Raw genomic sequence first — 22,184 nt, forward strand, 5'->3', positions numbered from 1 at the left:
ATTCCAAACAGAATTATAAATGTTAAGGTCACGTTTTGTTTTAGAACATTTTCCCAAAGAGAGTAGCTGGAAGCATCTGTATGTTAGATCTTGCATTAAGGTCTTAATGCCAAAAGGTGTCCTTGGCCCCGATTCCTTGCTCACTGGGGATCTTCCTTCACTCTGTGGCAACCAGAGTGTGTCACAACTTTGAAAAAGCAGCTTAGGGTGCTGGGTGCCTCTTGCAGGGCTGAGGCTCAGCTCTTTACAATCAGTCCTCAAGAGTGGTGTGTATCCTTCTCGCCCCTTGTTTTCCCTTCCATGCACAGAGAAAGAGCCACCTCCCCAAATTTGTGTGTCAGCCAAGCAACTTGAAGCTCTTCCCCACCCCCAACCTGTGGATGGGTTGCCAGGTCCCGTCTGCAGCTCACAGGGAGAAGCAGAACAGCCAAAAAGCCTTGAAAATCTGGGCTGTTCTGCTGCATGGCGCTTGGGATATTTTGGCTGTAAACTGCGGCGCATGCAGGAATGGGAGTTCAGCGTCGGATAATTCCTACCAGCACACAAACGGAGCAGAGGCCACATCTTCTGGACGCTTTTTAAATCTACTCCATTGGGGGCGGGGGACGTCAGTTGAGCCCAGCAAGGATGACACGGAATAAGGCCTATTTCCATGTCCCTCTGTCCTAATTCACTCACATTCTCTGAAATGATCAGTGTTCAGTTGAGGCAGGCCTGGCCCGTTTTATTTTCAACCAGGTGTATTGTTTTAAGGAAGCTACCTTGAACTGAGTTGGGCTACCAGTCAGTATGGTCTACTCTGTCTGGCAGTGGCTCTCCACGATTTCCTGCAGGGATCCTTCCCCAGCCCTGCGTGGCAATCCCACCACGGAAACTGTCCTTTCCTACTGAACTTAAAAAATAAATCCTTCATTAAATATAAAGCTGTCAACTTCCACAATGCCAAGCTGAAGCTTTCAAAATCGTGTTTCTGTTTTTAGTTGGGGTTAAGCATCGGGTAAATGATGCCCTTTGTCTTCTGTGCCTCCGTTTCTTTGGGGTTTCCAGGAGGAATTTGCTAACCAGTCTGCTGGCAGAGGAGAAGAAGGCTCTTGACGTGGAGGTAAGCAACTGGTGGCTGTTCCTCTGGGGTCTTCACGCCTTGGGAAATTCAGCACAGCTGGTGCCAGTGCCTCCATCCCAACCCTGCTCCCTCTCCATGTCTCCCCTTTGTGTGAGCCAGTTGCCTGTAGATGGAATTAATGAGAGAGAGAGATGGGATTAACAGCTGGGGGAGATTGAGGACCAGCCAGTATTCTGCTGAGATTCTTCCCAATAAGAACCTAAGGAGAGCGTGCTGGATCAGGCCAGTGGCCCATCTAGTCAGCATCCTCTTCTCTCAGTGACCAACCAAATGCCCATGATGGGAAACCCACAAGCAGAATCCGAGCCCAAGGGCAGATAAAATCGTATCGTATCGTAAAACCTTTATTGGCATCGCATACAACATCCAAAACAAATCAATACAGAATTACCACTTCCCCAGTGGCACAAAACCTTTCCTAAAAGAAAGGAGGCAGAGCAGTCTATCGCCACATCTCTTGGTCTCCAGGGAGATCAGATGTCTGCAGTGTATTTCGACGGAAAAAAACCAAATAGAGATATTTAGCCACTAACTTGGTGAGCTCCTGATCATTCCCCAGTAATAGAAAATGTATGACCTCTGACTCTGGTTTCCATTTGGGGATACAGAGTTGATCTAGAAATTGCTGGCGGAGTTCAGAATATAGTTTACAATTAAAAACCATATGTGCGAGGGTTTCCACCAGGTGGTCTTCACCTGGGCAAGTTCTTTCTTCCATCCTGCCAGAGAACCTTCCCCAAAGGAGGTTTGATGGATTTGAATTAAACCTGGCCAGCAAAAATGCCCTTCTTTCTTGAGGGTTAAGCAGAAATTCAAGTGCATGGTTGAAGTAGGGAACTCAAAGCTGCAGGAGGCAGTGATGGCCTCCAACTTGGAAGACTTTAAAAGACAAATTGGGAGGGGGGGCTCTCGATGGCTCCTAGCCAGGATGGCTTTGCCCTGCCTCCGCAGTTCGCACAATGCTTCTGCATTCCAGTTTCCTGAAAACCACAAGAGGGGAGGTGTTCAAATCCTGCTTGCTGGTTTCCCACAGGCTTCTGGTCGGCCACTGTGAGAACAGGATGCTGGACACTGGTCTCATCCAGCAGATGCTCTGCTCGTGTCCTTCAGTTCCAGGATGCCTGAAAACAGGGAGCTGGTTCTCCCTTCCCCTGTTGCACTGCAGAAAATGATGGTCATTCTGGCCTCCTTTCAATCCAGCCCTCCTCAGACATCATCATAAGCCCTGCCCTGTCCTGGAGCCCCTCCAGTTTGTGGGCAAGACGACTCCAGAGTCCCAGTAAATAGTGAGCAGGACAGTTTGTTCAAAGCAAAAAAAAGCAACAACACAGAGAATTTGGCTCTTTTTCTGGCTTTTTTCTGGGGCCAGGGCAGTTCACAACCTCCTTGGCTGGCACTCTCTACCAAATACTTTTATGGGCAGTGCATTAGCCCCACAGCCAAAGGTTCATATTTCCCCCCAAGTGAGGAAAGAAAGCAGCAAATGGGAGCCCTGCCAGTGCCTGATTGAACGAGGCACCAACACAAACTGGCACAGCTTGCTGGTTGTAAAACTGGTGCTTGAAATATGCAAGGAACTCTGCTCAGAATCTCTCCTTTCAGCCACCATGCCATGAGCCTTCCTGGGAAAAGAGAGCTGGTCCCATGAGGGCAAGTGGGGCTCAGCCTCACAAAGCTCAGTCTCCATTTGCCCCCCTCCTTACTTACTTTCAACCAGCCCAGGAGATGAGATGGCACAGCCTTCTTCCTCCTCCACCTGAGCCTCAGTTCTGCCCTTGTAGATCTCAGCAGGGAAGAGGAGGCTGGGGACAAGACTGGAGAGGGTTTGTTTTGCCGCCTGCTAGAGCTGGGCAAGGGACACGGGTGGCGCTGTGGGTTAAACCACAGAGCCTAGGACTTGCTGATCAGAAGGTCGGGGGTTCGAATCCCCACGATGGGGTGAGCTTCCGTTGCTCGGTCCCTGCTCCTGCCAACCTAGCAGTTTGAAAGCACGTCAATTGAAGGATAACGTGAGAAATGTGATTGACATTATTGAATACTTGGAAACTAGATTAGACAAGCAGGCGGCCTTGATATTTATTGATGCCGAAAAGGCATTCGACAATATTTCTTGGCGCTTCCTGACTGAAAATCTAAAAAAGATGGGAATAGGAGAAAGATTTAGAAAGGGCATTGAAGCTATTTATTCTGAGCAAAAAGCAAAACTTGTAATAAATAACACCACATCGGAATATTTTGATATATCTAAAGGGACTAGACAAGGTTGCCCCCTGTCTCCTTTATTGTTTATAACAGTGCTAGAAGTACTTATTAAGAATCTGAGGGAAACAACAGAGGTTAAAGGAGTCAAGGTGGGCATTAATGAATACAAGATTAAAGCCTTCGCGGATGACATTGTACTAACATTGGAAGATCCAAAAGATAATGTGGAAAAGGCTCTAAAAAAATTGGAAGAATTTGGTGCTGTGGCTGGATTTAAAGTGAATATGAATAAGACTAAAATGTTGACCAAAAATTTAAGTAAAGAAGACAATATAGACTTAGAACAAAGGACAGGAATTAAGATAGTAAAGAAGGTGAAATATCTTGGAGTGTGGATCACAACCAAGAATATTAACCTTTATAAGGACAACTATGAGGTCACCTGGAGGGGCATTAAGAAAGATTTAGAAATTTGGGAGAGAATGAAACTATCCTTCCTGGGGAGGATAGCGGTTGTAAAAATGAACATACTACCCAGAATGCTTTTTGTGTTTCAAACTATACCTATACTTAAAGGGTTAAAACAGTGTAAAGAGTGGCAAAGAGCCTTAGCGAGATACATCTGGCAGGGAAAAAGACCGTGAATAAAAATGAAAATATTGGTAGACAAAAAAAGAGGGGGGGGGCTTCTCCCTACCGGATTTAAGCATATACTATGAAGCGGCGTGCCTACTGTGGCTTAAAGACTGGATAAGATTGGAAAATAGAGACATCTTGGACTTGGAGGGCTTCGACAATAGGTTTGGGTGGCACGCGTACTTATGGTACGGAAAGGTGAAGGCACATAGAAGCTTCCTGAACCATGTTTTCAGAGGACCTATATTTCAAGCATGGGAGAGAAACAAAAACTTGCTGGAAAGGAAGACACCCTGGTAGATCTCGCCAATAGAGGTCCTAACGGTTAAAAAAACAAATATGGAAGGGAAGAATGCCACCTATGAAGAACTTATACGGAAAACTGATCAAGGCATCAAACTCAGACCATATGAAGAGGTTAAAAATTCATTTACTGGGTGGATACAATACCACCAGGTAAATGATTTGTTGAAAGAAGATAAAAAAAACCTAGGGTTTGAAGATAAAAAATCTAAATTTAGTATAGAAATCATAGAAGGTAAAAATAAAATATTGGCAAAGATATATGATATTTTACTGGAGTGGTATACAAAAGACGAGGAGGTAAAGGAGGCTATGACTAAATGGGCAGTGGATATTGGGTATAATATTGAGTTTGAGAAGTGGCTGGAATTGTGGAACATCAATATGAAGTTTACGGCGTGTACGGTACTAAAGGAAAATCTATGGAAAATGATATATAGATAGTACCATACACCAGTGAAGTTAGCCAAAATCTATAGGCTGAAAAATAAGAAATGTTGGAAATGTGGAGAGGCAGAGGGAGACCTCTACCACATGTGGTGGGCATGCAGTAAGGTGAAGGGCTTTTGGGAAATGATTTACAATGAACTTAAAAAAATTCTCAAATATACCTTTCCCAAAAAGCCTGAAGCCTTTCTGTTAGGAATGATGGGTAAAGAAATTAAAAAAGAAGATAAGATACTATTCTTATATGCCACTACAGCCGCAAGAATTTTGCTAGCGCAAAACTGGAAAACAGAAGTTATACCCAGTATAAGTGATTGGCAAGTTAAGTTGATAAATTATACCGAGCTCGCTAGAATAACAGGAAGATTAAGGGACCAAGACGAACAGAAATTTCATGACAATTGGAATAAATATTTGACTTATCTTGGAACTAATTTTCAGACGACACTGGCGGGGCTGAATTAAATCTAACAGTAAATGATACAGATTGAAACGATAAAATACGTGAATACAAATTTATCTGATACTTACCAAAAGTGTGGAAGGAAGTCTACGGCTCGGCGGAGCCTAAAAGAATTTTGTGTTGTATTTTTGACTTGTTGTGATACGCGCGAGTTATGGTATAAATTTTGTATTTGTTCTTATGTATAAATGAGCAATATTAATAAAAATTTACTTGCAAAAAAAAATAAAAATGAATGCACGTCAAAGTGCAAGTAGATAAATAGGTACCACTCCAGCGGGAAGGTAAATGGCATTTCCATGCACTGCTCTGGTTTGCCAGAAGCGGCTTAGTCATGCTGGCCACATGACCCGGAAGCTGTACGCCGGCTCCCTCGGCCAGTAAACGAGATGAGCGCCGCAACCCCAGAGTCGGCCATGACTGGACCTAATGGTCAGGGGTCCCTTTACCTAGTGCTGGGCTAGCAATGACAAACCTAGACAGCATCTTAAAAAGCAGAGACATCACCTTGCCGACAAACGTCTGTATAGTTAAAGCTATGGTTTTCCCAGTAGTGATGTATGGAAGTGAGAGCTGGACCATAAAGAAGGCTGATCGCCGAAGAATTGACGCTTTTGAATTATGGTGCTGGAGGAAACTCTTGAGAGTCCCATGGACTGCAAGAAGATCCAACCTCTCCATTCTGAAGGAAATCAGCCCTGAGTGCTTACTGGAAGGACAGATCCTGAAGCTGAGGCTCCAAGACTTTGGCCACCTCATGAGAAGAAAAGACCCCCTGGAAAAGACCCTGATGTTGGGAAAGATGGAGGACACAAGGAAAAAGGGACGACAGAGGAGGAGATGGTGGGACAGTGTTCTGGAAGCTACCAGCATGAGTTTGACCAAACTGCGGGAGGCAGTGGAAGACAGGAGTGCCTGGCGTGCTCTGGTCCAGGGGGTCACGAAGAGGTGGACTCGACTAAACGACTAAACAACAAAAGTGCTGGGCTCCCTGCCTGGCTTCTTACCAGCCTCAATGGTCACCAGCCGCCACTGCAAATCACTCTGAAGCAGCAACCCCACAGCCAAAGGGCTCCGGGACTGGCCTGCTGAAATGCTGTATCTTCTCCCTGCTGATGGCAGCTTTGCGATTTATCCCTTTGTCAAGAAGATCAAGCAGAAAGTGAACTGGGAGGAGGGTGCTGGCCTCTCTATCGCCAGGGGTTTTTAAGCAGAAACTAGATGGCCACCTGTCAGGGATTGTTTAGCTGCGATTCCTGCATTGCAGGGGGGTTGGACTGGATAACCCCCAGGGGTCCCTTCCAACTGTACGATTCTGTGACCACGGATACATCCTGGAAAACAAATGAAAGGCTTTCTCCCCTCTTCAGCCCCACCAACCCCCCAGTTTTTGGAGAGGCAAGCCAGATGTTGTTTTGGAGGAGCTGCTGACATTCTCTAGGCCAGGGAATGGTTGTGGTCAAGAACACAATGCAGGGAGGGAGACCAGATGCTGTGCGGGAAATCTCTGATCTTCTTTTATTTCTTTTGGGGGATTTTTATACAGCATAATCTAATAGCCCAAAGCAATGGACAGAAACTTGGCATGCACAAAAAATGCTTGCAGGATGCTGAGAGTTTTGCTTAGAGTTTTTTCCTTTTCTTTTTAAGTCCTCAAAAGCTTGTGTCTTTACCTTTTTAAAAAAACCTATAAATATAGTAGTCTTATGAAACTTATTTCAGGCATTCATTGGAACAGAAGAAGAGGCTTGCAGGATTAAGCCAGTGGCCCATGTAGACCAGAATCCTGTTCTCACGGTGGCCAACCAGAGCCCCATTATGGGAAACCCACAAGCAGGATCCGAGCCCAATAGCCCTCTCTCCCCTGGTCCTTGATTCACAAAATGCGGGGAAAGCCCATTTCCAAACGGACCTGTGCAGGATGCATCCACTCCAGCCTGGCGCACAGGAGCAAGATGTCCTTTTGAGATAGTGGCAGAAAAATTAAATTGCTTCTCTCCGTGGGAAGCGGGTGCAATTGTCAGTTATAGCAGCAACTGGAAGAGTCGTGTATGGTAGATGCTGCAGGATTGAGGCTTCATTAGTGCCTCAATCCGAGGGGAGAGATGAGAGCCAAGAAGATCAAGGAGGAATCTGCACCCAGCAGAGAGGTAATTGCTCTGAACTGGGAGCAGATGAAAAGGACTGGGGAGAGGCAGCAGCAGCAGCAGAGGAGGGAGATGGAGGAGGCTGCTAGGTCTCTCCTTCTTCTCCTCTCCAATTAATGCCACGCAGGAGATTCAGCCGGGATGGAAGCAAAACGCGGGGTCTCTCCAACAGCTTCCCATTTCATAACGCCCAGCTTGGGGCACATTATCCTTCATGATGGGAAGGCAAAGCGGTGCCAGATTTTTTGGAATTTAATTCCGACAGAAACGACAAACGCTACTAAAGGAATGATTGACTGTAGTCCTAAATCAACGCTGAGTATTTCTGAGGATGCCAATGCAGGTCTGTGGTTAAAAGGATTGCTTTTATCCATGAAATTGGCAACTCAAATTGTAGCTGCAGCTCAACAGCCCAAAACCTTAGATTGGACACTCTGGAATAGAGCTACAATGGAGAAAATCAAACAATAATTGAGATGTCGACAAAGATTAGAAGCTCCAGATAATTTTTTATGTGATTTGGCATTTTCAACCGTCCTTTTCAAGGCAACCCTCATCACCAGCGTGAAAAATCTGGAATTAATAATCTGATGATACTGATAGTATTTACTTGGACCCCTGTGAAACTGTTACTCATTCTACACGCCTATTTTATAGCCTTGTTTTTCATCTCTTGTCATCTGTTTTTATAATCGTTCTCTCTATTTTATATGCATTATAAAGTGAAATTATTTTTTTTAAAAAAAACTTCACCCCCCAAAAGTGGCCAGCTTAAAATCATAGAATTGTAGGGTTGGAAGAGACTCCCAGGGTCGTCCCCCCCCCCAAAAAAAAAAGTCAGCAAGCCTCGTGGCCCCAGAGAGCCTCCTCTTTTATCTGCTATGAATCTTTCCACAGCCAGTTTCGTTGGATATCCACAATTTCATTTCTTCCATTCAGGAAGGAATGCGTTGTCTAAACAGCCCCTTGAACCTCAGGTCAATGGCTGCAGGGGATTTCCTGGCAAAACTGGCCCAAACCACACTGGTACGTCAATTTAGCTCTGACCGCATCCCGTCCCCCCCCCCTCCCCCCAGGATTAAATGCTGCGGCCTCAAGTCTAGATCTTATCTCTGACACCTGCGGCTTCTCCAACCCGGTCTGATTCCATTTCCCATCCAATCCTGTCTCTCTGCCAGTGGTTTGCAGTCCTAGCCCGACACCCACAATTTTCCCTCTGAACATTGCAAGCCGGTCAGGAAGAAGAAGGTTTGGGGGTTTTTGGTCCCCGCCATTGTGCGAGGGGCTTGATCCTGGCTGGATGAGTGGCTTCCGCTTGTCCCCAGAGCTGGTTTCTGAAAGAAAACAGCTCTCAGGTGGAAGAGAGAAGCCTCTGCAAATAAGAGGGTAGAGAAGAGTCTTTGTCCCTCTCTCTCAAAGCTAGAATTTCTGGGTATCCATTTGTTGTGAACAAAATCTGCCCCTTTCCCCCTTATGGGGTATCCAAGAGCCCATACAGAGTCCTTACGTGGATTCCCTATTGGTAGGAGAAAATAACAGAGGCCAACCTGAGAATATTGAGAAGCAAAGCAGCTAGTAAGCCTGATCTTTTATTGATCTGTTGCAACAGGGTCCTCACTCACCACACGCAGGAGGGAGGAGGAACCCTGAACAATGGCACGCAAGGCCTTAGATAGACATTTTAAATTCCCTGCCCTGGAGCGCAAGATCACCCCTCCATACATCATACCTACATCACAGAAGGGGTGTAACCCAAGACCACCCCCCACAAACATCATACCTACATCACAGCAGAAATCTGAGTGCGTTGTTTATCTCATCTGACAGGTTACCTGGTAATGCTCACTTGATTGGATAACCTGGGGAGCCTGGCCAGTCTTTCGTAATGATAAATACTCAGTTCCTGAGCCAGGTCACAGGCTCACCCTATTCAAACACACAGACATACCCTTAAGACAGGATTTGTGAAGGAAAAGACAATGGGGAAGCTTTTCCATTTTCCTTGACCTTGCAGAGAAAACATTTGCTCAGTTTGGGAATCAAAATGGTTTCAGGTCGGTCTTCCTGTGCTGATCTATGTACGTGCTTGGCTGGTACACTTATGAATGTTTAACATAGATCTAAGACCTCAAAATTCCTATCACACATTGAAGCAGGACAGATAAAAGGAAGGGGGGAGATGCTCTTCTGCTCAGGTCCTGCTCAGGGGTTTCCCTTTGGCCCCTGTGGGAACAGGAGGCTGGACTGGCTGGCCTGATTCAGCTCTCCTCCTGTCCTTATGCTTCTAGAGGCGAGGATGCAACTGCCGGCTGTGGACTCTGCTTCTTGCTGGCTCTGGCTCTCCTGCTGTTGGTCTCCCTGCCTTCTGCTCCGCCAGCCCCACTGCTCCAAGGGGGAAGCCAGAGCCCCCTTCAGGCAGGCTCGAGTGGGGCTAGGAAATCTTAGCAGCTTTCTCTCGCCCAGGGCAACCCCATGCAACTTGTATTCAAAAGAAGAGCAAGACAGGAGGTGTTTTGCCCACAAAATAGGTACAATAAATTCTGTGTGTATCTGCCATTAGCATTACCCACACAGTTAGTTTTGGGAGGGAACCCCAAAGGCCCTCTAGTCCAGCCCCCCGCAATGCCGGAATCGGAGCCGAAGAATCCCCAGTTATTTCTTTATTTATTGCTTTCAGATATACCCCTCCAGGGAGCTCATGCATTGTTCTCCTCTTCCCCTTTCTGTCCCTGCGATGGCAACCCTGCGAGGTTGTGGCCCAAGGTCATGCCCAGTGATCTTCATGGCCTAGTGAGGATTTGAATCCTAGCCACTCCCAGGTCCTAGCAGTCTGCCACCCTAACCACTGCACCGCACTGCCCTAGAACCATGGAATTGTAGAGCTGGAAGGGACCACGAGGGTCATTTAGTCCAACCCCCTGCAGGAATCTTTGGCTCAGTGCTCAACTGGAGCCGCTCACCTTCATTTTGTTGCAGGAATTTATGTATAGGTTGGGGGGGGGGGTTGCCCCTCCAGCAGATATCTTGTACATGCAGCCCACTACCAAAACCAGCACAATCACTTTTGTGACTTTTGTGATTTGTCCCCACAAAACACTTCATCACAGTTTCTTCCTATCTATTCAAAGGGCCTTTGCTACACAATACCAAATGTAAGAATTCACTGATAAATGCATCTGTGTACTGGCTCACTGGGAAAACTTCAGAAATTCATATAGACATGTGAGCTCAGCTACTCAGATGCCCCTCTGCCTGCTATCTATAAAGTATGATACGACGCAGGTCATTGTATTTGGGAAGCGTTCTAAAAAGCATGTTTGGCACCTGGATGAACACATCATAAACCAAGTAAATACGTTTAAATATCTGGGATTGATTTATTCAGAAACGGCATCTTGGAATACACAGCTATCCAATATTAAATTGCAAGCCTTTAAATCAGCAAAAGCTATTCTGAAATTCGCTGCCTGTAAAGGTGGAAATCTGGTCAACCCAGCTCTATCTGTGTATAAAGCAAAAACAATGGCCCAGATTCTATATGGTGCAGAGGTTTGGGGTACCTCAAAGGTCTCCGGTCTGGAACCCCCACAGAATTATTTTTTTAAGAGTTCTTTTAGGTTTACCCAAAGACGTGCAATCTGCCATGGTCAGGTTGGAAACTCGCATCTTGAGCATAGAGAGCCAAATAGATAAAAGAATTCTCTGTTACTGGTTTAGAGTTCAACAGATGGACAACACTAGGCTACCAAAAAAATGCCCGATTGAGCTCTCAAATGGATTACCCCTTAAAAACTGGGCACATCACGCTGCCCAACTGATGGGCAAATATGACCTCTCAGTGACTGAGATTAAAGAACTTCCCTTATATTCCCAGAAAAATATCTTTAAACGAACCATAAGGGCAGTGGCAACTAAAAACGATCTAAACTCTATGTGCACATCTACATGCGCCCCATTGTATTTTAAACTTAGAGAGGTCAATGAACACATATCTTATTTTAATGAATTGACTTTTGCACAACTTCGAAAAGCTTTTACAGAGCTACGACTAAATACAATAAGCTCTGCTTATAGAGATGGGAGACACAGAGGCATACCAAAAAACGAACGTGTTTGCATTAGGGGATGTTCTGAAGTAGAGGACCTTATGCATTATATCTTGCGCTGTCCCTTATATAATGATGCAAGAAAAAGATTTTTAGTAGCTATAATGACAGGGTCCCCTGGCCAGAACCCCTTTGACAAGTAATTTCATTGTCCCCGAAGGGGGCAATGACAATAAAGATATTATTATTATTATTATTATTATTATTATTATTATTATTATTATTATTATTCTTACATGATGTTATATCTCCTTGCAGACACAGATAAGTATGTGACCTGGCATGTAGCACTTTTTGCAACTGCTGCTAGGAAAATTAGAGCAAATTATATAGCCAAGGTAGCCATTAACTGTAAAGGAGATGAATTCATTTGATCCTATCTATCTACCTCAGGCTATGCTCTATCTTTGTCACCAAACTCTGAGTATAAATTGCACACTGTATTAATTGATATTGATTTTAACATTAGTGACCATGTGATGATTTTAGCTTATGAATTTTATTGTTTAATGTTTTTATTTGTATATTGGGTTACTTTTATAGCTCTGTTTAGAGTACATAATGTTTTAATAATATAAATGTTTTAAGTCTTTTTTATCAATTCAGTATATATTTTTTTAATTGTCAAATAATTCTGTGTACATTGTGGCAGCCTTTGGCTATGTGCAATAAAACTGACTGAGACTGAGTGATAATTCCTGGCATCCTGATACCTGAGTCCCAGACAGGTAACCATTCCAGAAATAACAAACCCAGATGAGGGCAAAAGGGTGTGATTAACTTGGCTGGGAAACAGGGAAATATAAATATCTGTTTTGTTATACTCCATGGGTGTTTGATGGAGGGCAAGGGGAACCATGGGTCAGGGTCCAGGATGCTCAGATTTCTGCCACTAGACCTACCCTTTCATGATGTAACCGTGATGTATGAGTGATGTAGTTTGGGGGGGTGTAACATGGGGATGAGCAGCTAATAAAAGTTTGGGTTCTCTTTTGTTCGGGGCTTCCATCTTGTTCCACTTGGTGGCAGGTGGGAGTCCTGTGGTGACAGTCTTCAACAAAGACCAAGCCGACTGGCTGCTGTTTTGCTCTGGTATTCCTGGCTTTTTTGTCCAAGGGAGCCCTCAGATTTCTCTGTTAACAACTTCTTACTTTGAATCATAAAATCAGATTTGGAAGGAACCCCAATGCAAAGCATCCATGACAAGTGGTCAGACCTCACCTGGAGTCTCAGCTAAAGCATCCATGATGGAATCTCAGCTAAAGCATCCATAACAAGAATCTCAGCTAAAGCATCCATGACAAGAGGTCAGACCTCACGTGGAGTACTGTGTCCAGTTCTGGGCACCACAGTTCAAGAAGGACACTGACAAACTGGAACGTGTCCAGAGGAGGGCAACCAAAATGGTCAAAGGCCTGGAAACGATGGCTTATGAGGAACGGCTAAGGGAGCTGGGCATGTTTAGCCTGGAGAAGAGGAGGTTAAGGGGTGATATGATAGCCATGTTCAAATATATAAAAGGATGCCACATAGAGGAGGGAGAAAGGTTGTTTTCTGCTGCTCCAGAGAAGCGGACACGGAGCAATGGATCCAAACTACAAGAAAGAAGATTCCACCTAAACATGAGGAAGAACTTCCTGACAGTAAGAGCTGTTCGACAGTGGAATTTGCTGCCAAGGAGTGTGGTGGAGTCTCCTTCTTTGGAGGTCTTTAAGCAGAGGCTTGACAACCATATGTCAGGAGTGCTCTGATGGTGTTTCCTGCTTGGCAGGGGGTTGGACTCGATGGCCCTTGTGGTCTCTTCCAATTCTATGATTCTATGATTCTATGATTCTATGACAAATGGCCATCCGACCTCGGCTTAAAAACCTCCCAGGAAGGAGATGGTTTCTTCCATCACTTTCTGTGGAGTTTGCTGCCTGGCCAGCCCTTTGAAGGCCTCCCAGCGTCTGGCTCTGGGAAAAATGGGCAGAATTTACCTTCATTGCCTCGGCCTTGAGCTGCCTGGGTCAAGAATGCAGAGATAACACCCCATTTCCATCAGGGTCAGGTCAGCGTGGAGGCAGCTGGTTTCCAAGAGGCTGCCGAATTGGAGGTTTCTGGATTTCCAAGAATGATGGAATTCCTTGCCCTGCCCACGGACAGCTGTCATGATAAGGCTGGACCTGACACGTTTTCACTGCGCTCAGATCTGCATTTTGGCAACACAAAAAGGTCTCCCCCCCCCCCAACTTTCTCCCAGCTACTCCTGAGGATCCTCCACTTGGGCCTGTTCAGCCGCTGGGTCCCGGGCCATACCGTATTTTTTGCTCCATAAGACACACACCTGACCATAAGACGCACCTAGTTTTTAGAGGAGGAAAGCAAGAAAGAAAAATATTCCGAACGAAACAGTGGATGTATGATTTTTGTGGTTCATGCTGTGGCCACAGACACGTGATCTGATGGTGAGTTTGGAGTGACCCAATGCAAAAATCCTGAGGATCCATGTGGATCCATGCTTTGTAACCACGTTTTTGCACCATTGCGACCCCACGAAACAGTGGGTGCATGGTTTTTTTGGTGCAGGCTGTAGCCATGGACATGCTATGTGATGTGATGGTGAATTTGGGGTGACCCAATGCAAAAATCCTGAGGATCCATGGGCTTTTACCTCCCCCCTCCCAGGCAGCCTCCTTTATCTCTAGAGTCCCTTATCTCCCTCCCTGACCGCTTGCCAATCAGATGCTCAACGGCTTTGTTTCAACACTCCCTTTCCTCCTGTTTGCCTTAGTGTCTTTTCCTTAGCTGGAGCAGTTTTTTGCTCCTCCTTTTCTTCTAATTTCTCTCCTCATTGCTTTAATCTTCCTGTCTCCTCTCCTTGCAAGTTTGCTGTCTTTACCTCCCCCCTCCCAGGCAGCCTCCCTTATCACTAGAGTCCCTTAGCTCCCTCCCGATCGCTTGCCGATCAGCTGCTAAGCGTCTTCGTTTCAACACCCCCTTCCCTCTTTCTAATAAAAAAAAGCACGATCTGCTTTTTGCCCGTGGGCAATTCGGCTCCAGGGACCACGCATTCGCTCCATAAAATGCACAGACATTTCCCCTTACTTTTTAGGAGGAAAAAAGTGTGTCTTATGGAGCAAAAAATATGGTAATTAAACTGTGGAACTCCCTGCCCCGGGAGGCAGTGATTAAAAGAGGATTATGGAAAAGAAACCTATTGAAGGCTACAAGCCATGATGGCTCTTCTCTGCTGCCACCATCACAGGCTGTGATGCTTCTGATCCTGACCGGGATGGGCCATTGGCATGATCCTGCGTGCTCTTCTTATGCTGCAACGATGACTAAGTGGATATCTTTGAAGTGCCACGGGCTGTGCAATCGTAAGTATTGACCCAGTTAACCGGGGCTGCAAAAATTACACAGCCTCCATCATTTCATAGGCCTTCTCGGTGGTGGCACCCACCCTGTGAAACACCCTCACAATAGTCACCAAGGAGAGGAATAACTACATAACCTTTAAAATACACCTGTATAGGGAAGCTTTTCAGTGTTTCATGTTTAATTATGTTTTTATATCTGCTGGAATCCACCCAGAGTGGCTGGGGCAACCCAGTCAGATGCGCAGGGTACAAATAAATTGTCATTGTTGTTGTCATTATTAACACCATACCTTCCAACGTCGTCTCCGATGAAAATAGGGATGTCCTAAGGAAAAGCAGGACATTCCAGGATCAGGTCAGAAATTTGGAGGGCTTCTATAAATCCGGGACTGTCGCTGGATAATAGGGACACTCATGAGGGTCTGAAATTATTTGAGTTACCCCCCTAGGAAAACACACACACACACCCAGCCCCATGTAGAGTAGCAAGGAAGTCATTTATGGTGGAGGGAAGGAGAGGAAAGCGCTCCAGAGACATCTTGAAGGTGAAAAATTAACTCTTTATTCAGTGATTGCATAGTTCAGTTCCACTCTGAGAACACAGCACTTGCCGCGAGCGTCAGCTAGAAAGGATCAAGCGAAGCCAGCAAACCACCTTCTCCTCCGCACATTTGAGATTACGCATAGCGTCACGGTACACAAATATATCTATGTACATGTTACATTGCTCACATTATTAAGCCCTTTGTTTCTTGGGTCAGCTTTTAAAAAAATAAATGAATGAATCTTTCTCCAAAGTGTGGACCTGGGAGCATCTTAGCAAGAAATGCCGCCACCAAGAATTTGTGCTCGTCTTTCTGTTCCCCACTGGAAGGGGTAAGAAGGCTGCTTTCTCTGCCTGCCTTCCTTCTCCACAGTCCTGGCTCTCAGTTTTCATTTTTCCCCCTGCCATGCCTTTTAACAAACACAGAGAGTTTGTTTCTCTGGCTAAATACTTAAAGATGGCCCAGGGAAAGGATTTGAGGCTGGTGCTCTTGAGCCCAAGAAAAGCTGGTGTCTCTGGCCAGCATCTGCCTTGGCAGCACTGAGTGCCTTTGACGTCTCTGTTTATCTGACGGTCGCTGGCAGACTCCTTCTGAGTCCTTCTCCTGTCCCACCCAGCCAGATCTTCCCTGGTTTCAAACACGAAATAAAACTTCGCTCGTCACAGTTTTTAGACAAAGCACTTGTGCCATCAATGTGAAACCCTGGACCTTGGTGAACGGTTAGACTGCGGAACTCCCTCCCACAGTAGGCAGGGACCAACTTTAATAGAGGGCGGGGCAAATTCATGGAGGGGGAGGAGACTATTGATGGCTACTAGCTACTAAACTGCAGGAGTGGAGAGGGGTTCTGTGTTCGAATTCCGCTTGTGGGTTTCTCAATAGAGGCATTTGATGATCAGGATTTGAGAACAGGATGCCGGATTAGGTGGGTCTTTCAGGACTGGCACAGCCGAAGTCTGTACTTGCTGCCGGACATTTCTGGCGGCTGCTGGTGCCGGAATCTTGATATATATTATTTTCTTTATTTTTGGCATGGTGCAGCAAGCAGCTTACAATATTTGCATCCCTCTCCCCAGCATAAACGACTTTGGGGAAGGGCATGTCACATTTTGTTGGGGCCGCAGACAGCTGGACATTAAGGGCCACCCATTTCTGGGCAGGAGATATTCCTGTCTTCCAGACACAGCGGACGGAGGGGGGATAAGGGGTTCAAGTCCTCCTGAGGTGGAAGAACGGAGCTTTATTTATTGCTCCAATTCCCTTGAAGACAGAAAACCAGCAGGCCAGGGAGTCTGCAAACTTGCCAGGCGCTGCGGGGAGGAGTTTTGCGTGTGACGTCGTTTTTCACGGGGGAACTCTCAAAAAGTACCTGCCCCGCCTGTGGCCTGAAGCGACACATTTCTGCTGTGTGCGCAATAACATCAGGAGGATTTCCAACTGGGATTCTTCAGCTGTGATTCCTGCATCGCAGGGGGTTGGACTAGATGACCTCTGGAGGTCAATTCTAACTATGATTCTTTGAAAAAGCCACAAAAATATATCTTTTTTTATTGCAGGGGAGGGTCTAGCTAGGACCAAATTTCGGCTCCTTGGTAAAGGAGCAGTTGGGGGGTGATGGCTCCTTGCAATATTGTCACATTTTGGGGGGGGGGGGGTTTCAGGGTTGCTGCTTCCAAGGCCCCCTTGGGTCCCCGTTGGTGCCAGAATCACCCGTCTTTCTAAAGAGGCGGCTCAGGCGATGGATTTCAGGCCGGGCCAGCAAAGCAACCCTCTTCCCTCCCGGGCACGGTGTGGGGCGGCACATCATTTGGGCAGGGGGGCGATGATGACGTTCCGGTAGCCCTTCACCCCCTTCAGCTTGTCGCTCTCGAAATCCACCACCAGCTTCCTCAGGCCCGACTGGCGGGGCACGAACTCCACCCTCACCTTGGCGTCCTCACCCGGCTCGACGGGGCTGTCCCTGCGGAGAGAGGGGAAGGGGGTCACACGAGGTCAACCTACGCTCATCAGAAGAGTCTGCTGGATCAGGCCCGGGGCCCAGCAAGTCCAGCAGAACATCAACACAAGAGCGCTTTCCCTTCCCAGAGTTTCCGTCACCCCATATTCAGAAGCATTGCTGTCTCTGACCGTGGAGGCAGAACAATAACAATAATAAATTTATTATTTATACCCTGCCCATCTGTATTATTTTACTGTTAGCCACTCTGAGCCTGGCTTCGGCTGGGGAGGGCGGGCTATACATAAATTATTTATTATTATTATTATTATTATTATTATTATTATTATTATTATTATTATCTGGCTAGGCTTCCCCAGCCACTCTGGGCGGCATCCAACAGCTCTCATGGCTAGGAGTCCTCAGTAACCCTTTCCTCCTCCACGAAGTTATCTAATCTGGTGGGGATGAGTTCCATAGTTTAACTTTGCACTGCAAGAAGAAGTAATTTTATCTTTCCTGATAAAAGTTCCCTTGAAAGTCCACACGTTCCAGAGTTCTGAGAGAGGGAGGAGAAATTCTGGTGGCAATATCCTTTTTGAGGCAAGGTGACCAGAACTTCACACAGTATAGTCGTATCTGGGAAGTCGAACGGAATCCGTACCGGAAGTCCGTTCGACTTCCAAAACATTCAGAAACCAAGGCGCAGCTTCCGATTGGCTGCAGGAAGCTCCTGTAGCCAATCGGAAGCTGTGGAAGTCTTGTCGGACGTTTGGGTTCCAAACAATTGCAAATTGGAACGTTCACTTGCAGGTTTGCGGGAGGGAGCCAAAACATTCGGGATCCAATGTACGACTGTACCGCAAATGTGGTTGCATCATAGATTTGTAGAATGACATCATGATGCCGGTAGTTTTATATTCACTTCCTTTTGTAATGATCCAATGGTCCAAGGGATCAGAACCAGTTCCCTACAAAGGAAGGCTGCCGTTTTTCAGGCTTCTTAGCTGAGCAAAAAAGGCCAGGGAGAGGCAACACGATAGACGTTTGTGAAATTATGCATGGTTGGTTTGAGAAAAGTTCTTCTCCCTCTCTCTCACCACTGCAACTCCTGGAACACCCAAAGGCTGCTCTGCTTGCAGAATCAAGCCTTTCCTCCTTTTCCCCTTCCACAACTGAATTGGGTGTCAACAGCCCTTGTTCGGGTCTTGGAAGTGTTGGCATTGAGAACCAGAAGATGTGGTTGGGGGAAACTCACAGCTCCTCGATCTTCTGCCCTTCTGTCAGGCCGGCACCCTCAACTGCGAAGAGGCAGCCGTTCAGGGGGGTCGGAAGGGGGTTCTTCAGTGTCAGCTCGGCTACCAGTCTCCGCTTCTGAACTGGCTCCCCCAAGATCTGCATTTGGAAAAGAGGAGAAAGCTCAGCCTGATGGGGAAATATTGGGGTTCAGTGCCCAATACCCTTTGGGTTCAGCCAGATTCCAGGGGTCAACAAAACAGGACATTTACTTAGGCGTTGCAAGGCGAGGCAACACAAGCTCAGCCAACAAGGAGTTGATGGGCAGAGGAACAACTATGAAAACGGCACAAGCATTTATTGCACCCTATATGAGTGGAGGAAGCTGTGTCCATATATGACATCTTTCTTTCTTCTAACTTCCTTATCTGTTCCTCTACAATAGCTTCTAAGAACAAGATCTTGCTTACCGGTATATGATACTTTGTCATTCTCTCTTGCAAACACAGAAGAACCACACATGTCCCTAGCAGAACTGCATTAAGCTGCACGGTCTGGACTCAACATATGTCTGTCTGTCTGTCTGTCTCTCCCCAGAACCTGCAGGGGATTTTTTTCCTGCATTGCAGAGGCTTGGACTAGATGGCCATTCCGACCCTTTCCAACTCTACTGAAATAGACTTGGAGTCAAGAGCGGATTTCATGCTCTTTATTCAGCTCATACTGGTGAGGAGGAATGGAAGTTCCCCCGAAATGTCTGCTTTATATACATTATTTACACAATGGGCCCCACGTGATTGGCTAATTCTGGGATTCTCCTGTAGGCCACTCAGGTTGCGGATTCACTTCCACCTGGAGTTGGATTGTGTGGCTCCTGTGGACCAATCAGACTGCTGCATTCTGGATCCTACTGTTCTAGGACCAATCAGACTGCTGCATTCTGAATCCTATTCAACTCAGTCCATAACATCTACAATGTGATTATGCCCAGGGCACCCACTTCCCAGAAGCAGCCACGAAATCCCCATGCAAATTTGCCTTACCCGGACTTTGATATCTGGGTTTTTGACATAGATGTTCCTGGACTCGAGGACGATCTCGTTGGTCTCGTGCTCCTTCAGGAGAGCCATCACCTTGATCATATTGTCCTGCGTCAGGCAGTCACCATACTTCTCGTAGAGGATGCGCAAGGGGACGACCCTCTCTGGAGAGGAGGAGGAAGAAGAAAGAACATGAGCTTTGCCCAAGACAGAATCCAGACTCCTTGGATCTCCTCCAGTTTTAAGAAGATTCCACAACATCATGTAAAGACAGTGTGAGGGACTGGCTCTTGCACATACCCAGTTGACCACTGGGTAGAACCACAGCTGGGAGAAACCAGGCCCATAACCACAGGAGGGAGAAAGCATTCTGGATGCAGCATCACACACAAAAACCAACTCATATGCACATGGGTTGAGGGCATCAGCCTCATATCTCCTTCAGAACATAGGGAGAGCCTCTCTCAGGTGTGGGGAACCTCTGGCCTTCCAGATTTTGCTGAACTACAGCTCCCATCATCCTTGACCACTGGCTGGGCTTGCTGGGGCTTCTGGGAGCTGAAATCCAGTGACTTCAGGCTGTCCGAAGGTTCCCTATGCCATTGGTCTATCTCAGCCAGCATCCTTTGTCTCATTGTGGACCACCAGATGTCTCTGGGAGACTCACAAGCGGGAGACGAGGGCCATCACCCTCTCGGGCTGATGTTCTCCAAAGCATGTTGAACCCTGACCCTGGAGGTCATATGCAGTCACGGGGGCAGTTTTAGGGTAGCGGGGGTGCTGAATTTTAGCACCGCACAGGGTGACGCTGAAATTTGAGGTCCCGATTTCTCGCTCATGAGTTCTCCCGTTCCCCCTCCAAATATAGAAAGTTGCCCTCTACTGAGCCAGTCCAATGGCCCACCGAGTTTAGTATTGTCTACACTGACTGGCAGCAGCCCTCCTGGCTTTCATGGCTTAGCCATTCTCCCCAGCCCTGTCTGGAGATGTTGGGGATTGAACCAGGAACCTTCTGCATGCAAAACAGATGCGCCCCCACTGAGCTGTGGCCCTTCCTGCTCTGCCCACCTAGTAGGAAGATGGTGAGTTTAACCATTTCCTGTTAGGTAAAGGGACCCCTGACCATTAGGTCCAGTCGTGGCCGATTCTGGGGTTGCGGCGCTCATCTCGCTTTACTGGCCGAGGGAGCTGGCGTACAGCTTCCGGGTCATGTGGCCAGCAGGACTAAGCCGCTTCTGGCAGACCAGAGCAGCATACGGAAACGCCGTTTACCTTCCTGCCGGAGTGGCACCTATTTATCTACTTGCACTTTGATGTGCTTTCAAACTGCTAGGATGGCAGGAGCTGGGACCGAGCAACGGGAGCGCACCCCGTCACAAGGATTCGAACCACCAACCTTCTGATCGGCAAGCCCTAGGCTCTGTAGTTTAACCCACAGTGCCACCCGCGTCCCTCTAACCATTTCCTGTTGCATGTCTCCTATTTCACCCAGTAATTTGGGGAGAGGCATGGATGTGGGTCTCCTGCTGCTGCGTTGAGTGACAGCCATGCACCTGCCCTGATCTCTCTTTGGCCCTCAATGCAATAGACATCTGGGTGCACTTCAAAGCCATGGCGGCTCCCCAAACCCAGCTGTGTCCAGCAGGGGGCCAGACGCAAATTAGCTGCCCTAGGATGCATTTGGCCAAGACTCTGGGTTTACACTTGGCCTCTGCCTCTAAGTCTTGCAGAGTTTCCCCCTTTAGGGATCTTGTGGGTTTTTGTTTTTAAATCTCTTCCAAAGTCTGCCTAATGGCAAGAGTCTTTAAGATAAGGCCCAGTTAATGCAGCCGGGTCAAGTGGAAGGTGCACTTGTAAAAGGTTTCTGGTGCACGTAAAACGCTACAGTGCCATCAGAAAGTTGGATCAAAGCATATTGGTTTCTTTCCCAGCTCTGGAAGAAAACATGACACTTCTAAATGAAAGAATGCAGAGAGAGAGAGAGAGAGAGAGAGAGAGAGAGAGAGAGAGAGAGAAAGTTTGCTTCCGGGTTGAGCGCCATCGGTCATGGCGGCTTCCCTCTGAGCAGCGGAGGGGAGAGCTCCGAAAAAGACAGGGTTCGACCGCTACGGCGACGCGGCGAATCCCTGAAAACGTAGGCGGAGGAAGCCTATGACCGTGGGACTCGGCGGGCACCAGCAGCGCTCCCCTAAAATGTCTCTGGAGCCCGGTAAGAGCTCCGGAGTGTGGCGGGGGCTGGCGCGGTGCTGAGAGACAGCGTGAGGGACCGTCTCTTGCACATACCCAGTTGACCGCTGGGTAGAACCACAGCTGGGAGAAACCAGCCACATAACCACAGGAGGGAGAAAGCATTCTGGATGCAGCACCACACACAAAAACCAACGCACATGGGTTGAGGGCATCAGCCTCATATCTCCTTCAGAGCATAGGGAGAGCCTCTCTCAGGTGTGGGGAACCTCTGGCCTTCCAGATTTTGCTGAACTACAGCTCCCATCATCCTTGACCCTTTAGGGATCTTGTGGGTTTTTGTTTTTAAATCTCTTCCAAAGTCTGCCTAATGGCAAGGGTCTTTAAGATAAGGCCCAGTTAATGCAGCCGGGTCAAGTGGAAGGTGCACTTGTAAAAGGTTTCTGGTGCA

General features: G+C 47.1%; 1 protein-coding gene across 2 annotated transcripts in view; it reads right to left on the reverse strand.

Moving 5' to 3' along the window:
• Positions 1 to 15,328: 15,328 nt before the first annotated feature.
• The window catches only part of TGM2 (transglutaminase 2), a 69,974-nt gene continuing 63,118 nt past the window's right edge, over positions 15,329 to 22,184 (reverse strand). For both annotated transcript variants that reach the window (XM_083447408.1, XM_083447409.1), the window contains 3 exons: positions 19,550 to 19,710; positions 18,529 to 18,665; positions 15,329 to 17,294 (listed from right to left, as the gene is read on the reverse strand). In XM_083447408.1, coding sequence (XP_083303534.1) covers positions 17,138 to 17,294; positions 18,529 to 18,665; positions 19,550 to 19,710 — 455 coding nt within the window. In that variant the 3' untranslated portion in view covers positions 15,329 to 17,137. The remainder of the gene's footprint in view (positions 17,295 to 18,528; positions 18,666 to 19,549; positions 19,711 to 22,184) is intronic.

Source organism: Podarcis tiliguerta (genome assembly GCF_965153285.1).
Source record: "Podarcis tiliguerta genome assembly, chromosome: 6".
NCBI classification, from domain to species: Eukaryota; Metazoa; Chordata; class Lepidosauria; order Squamata; family Lacertidae; genus Podarcis; species Podarcis tiliguerta.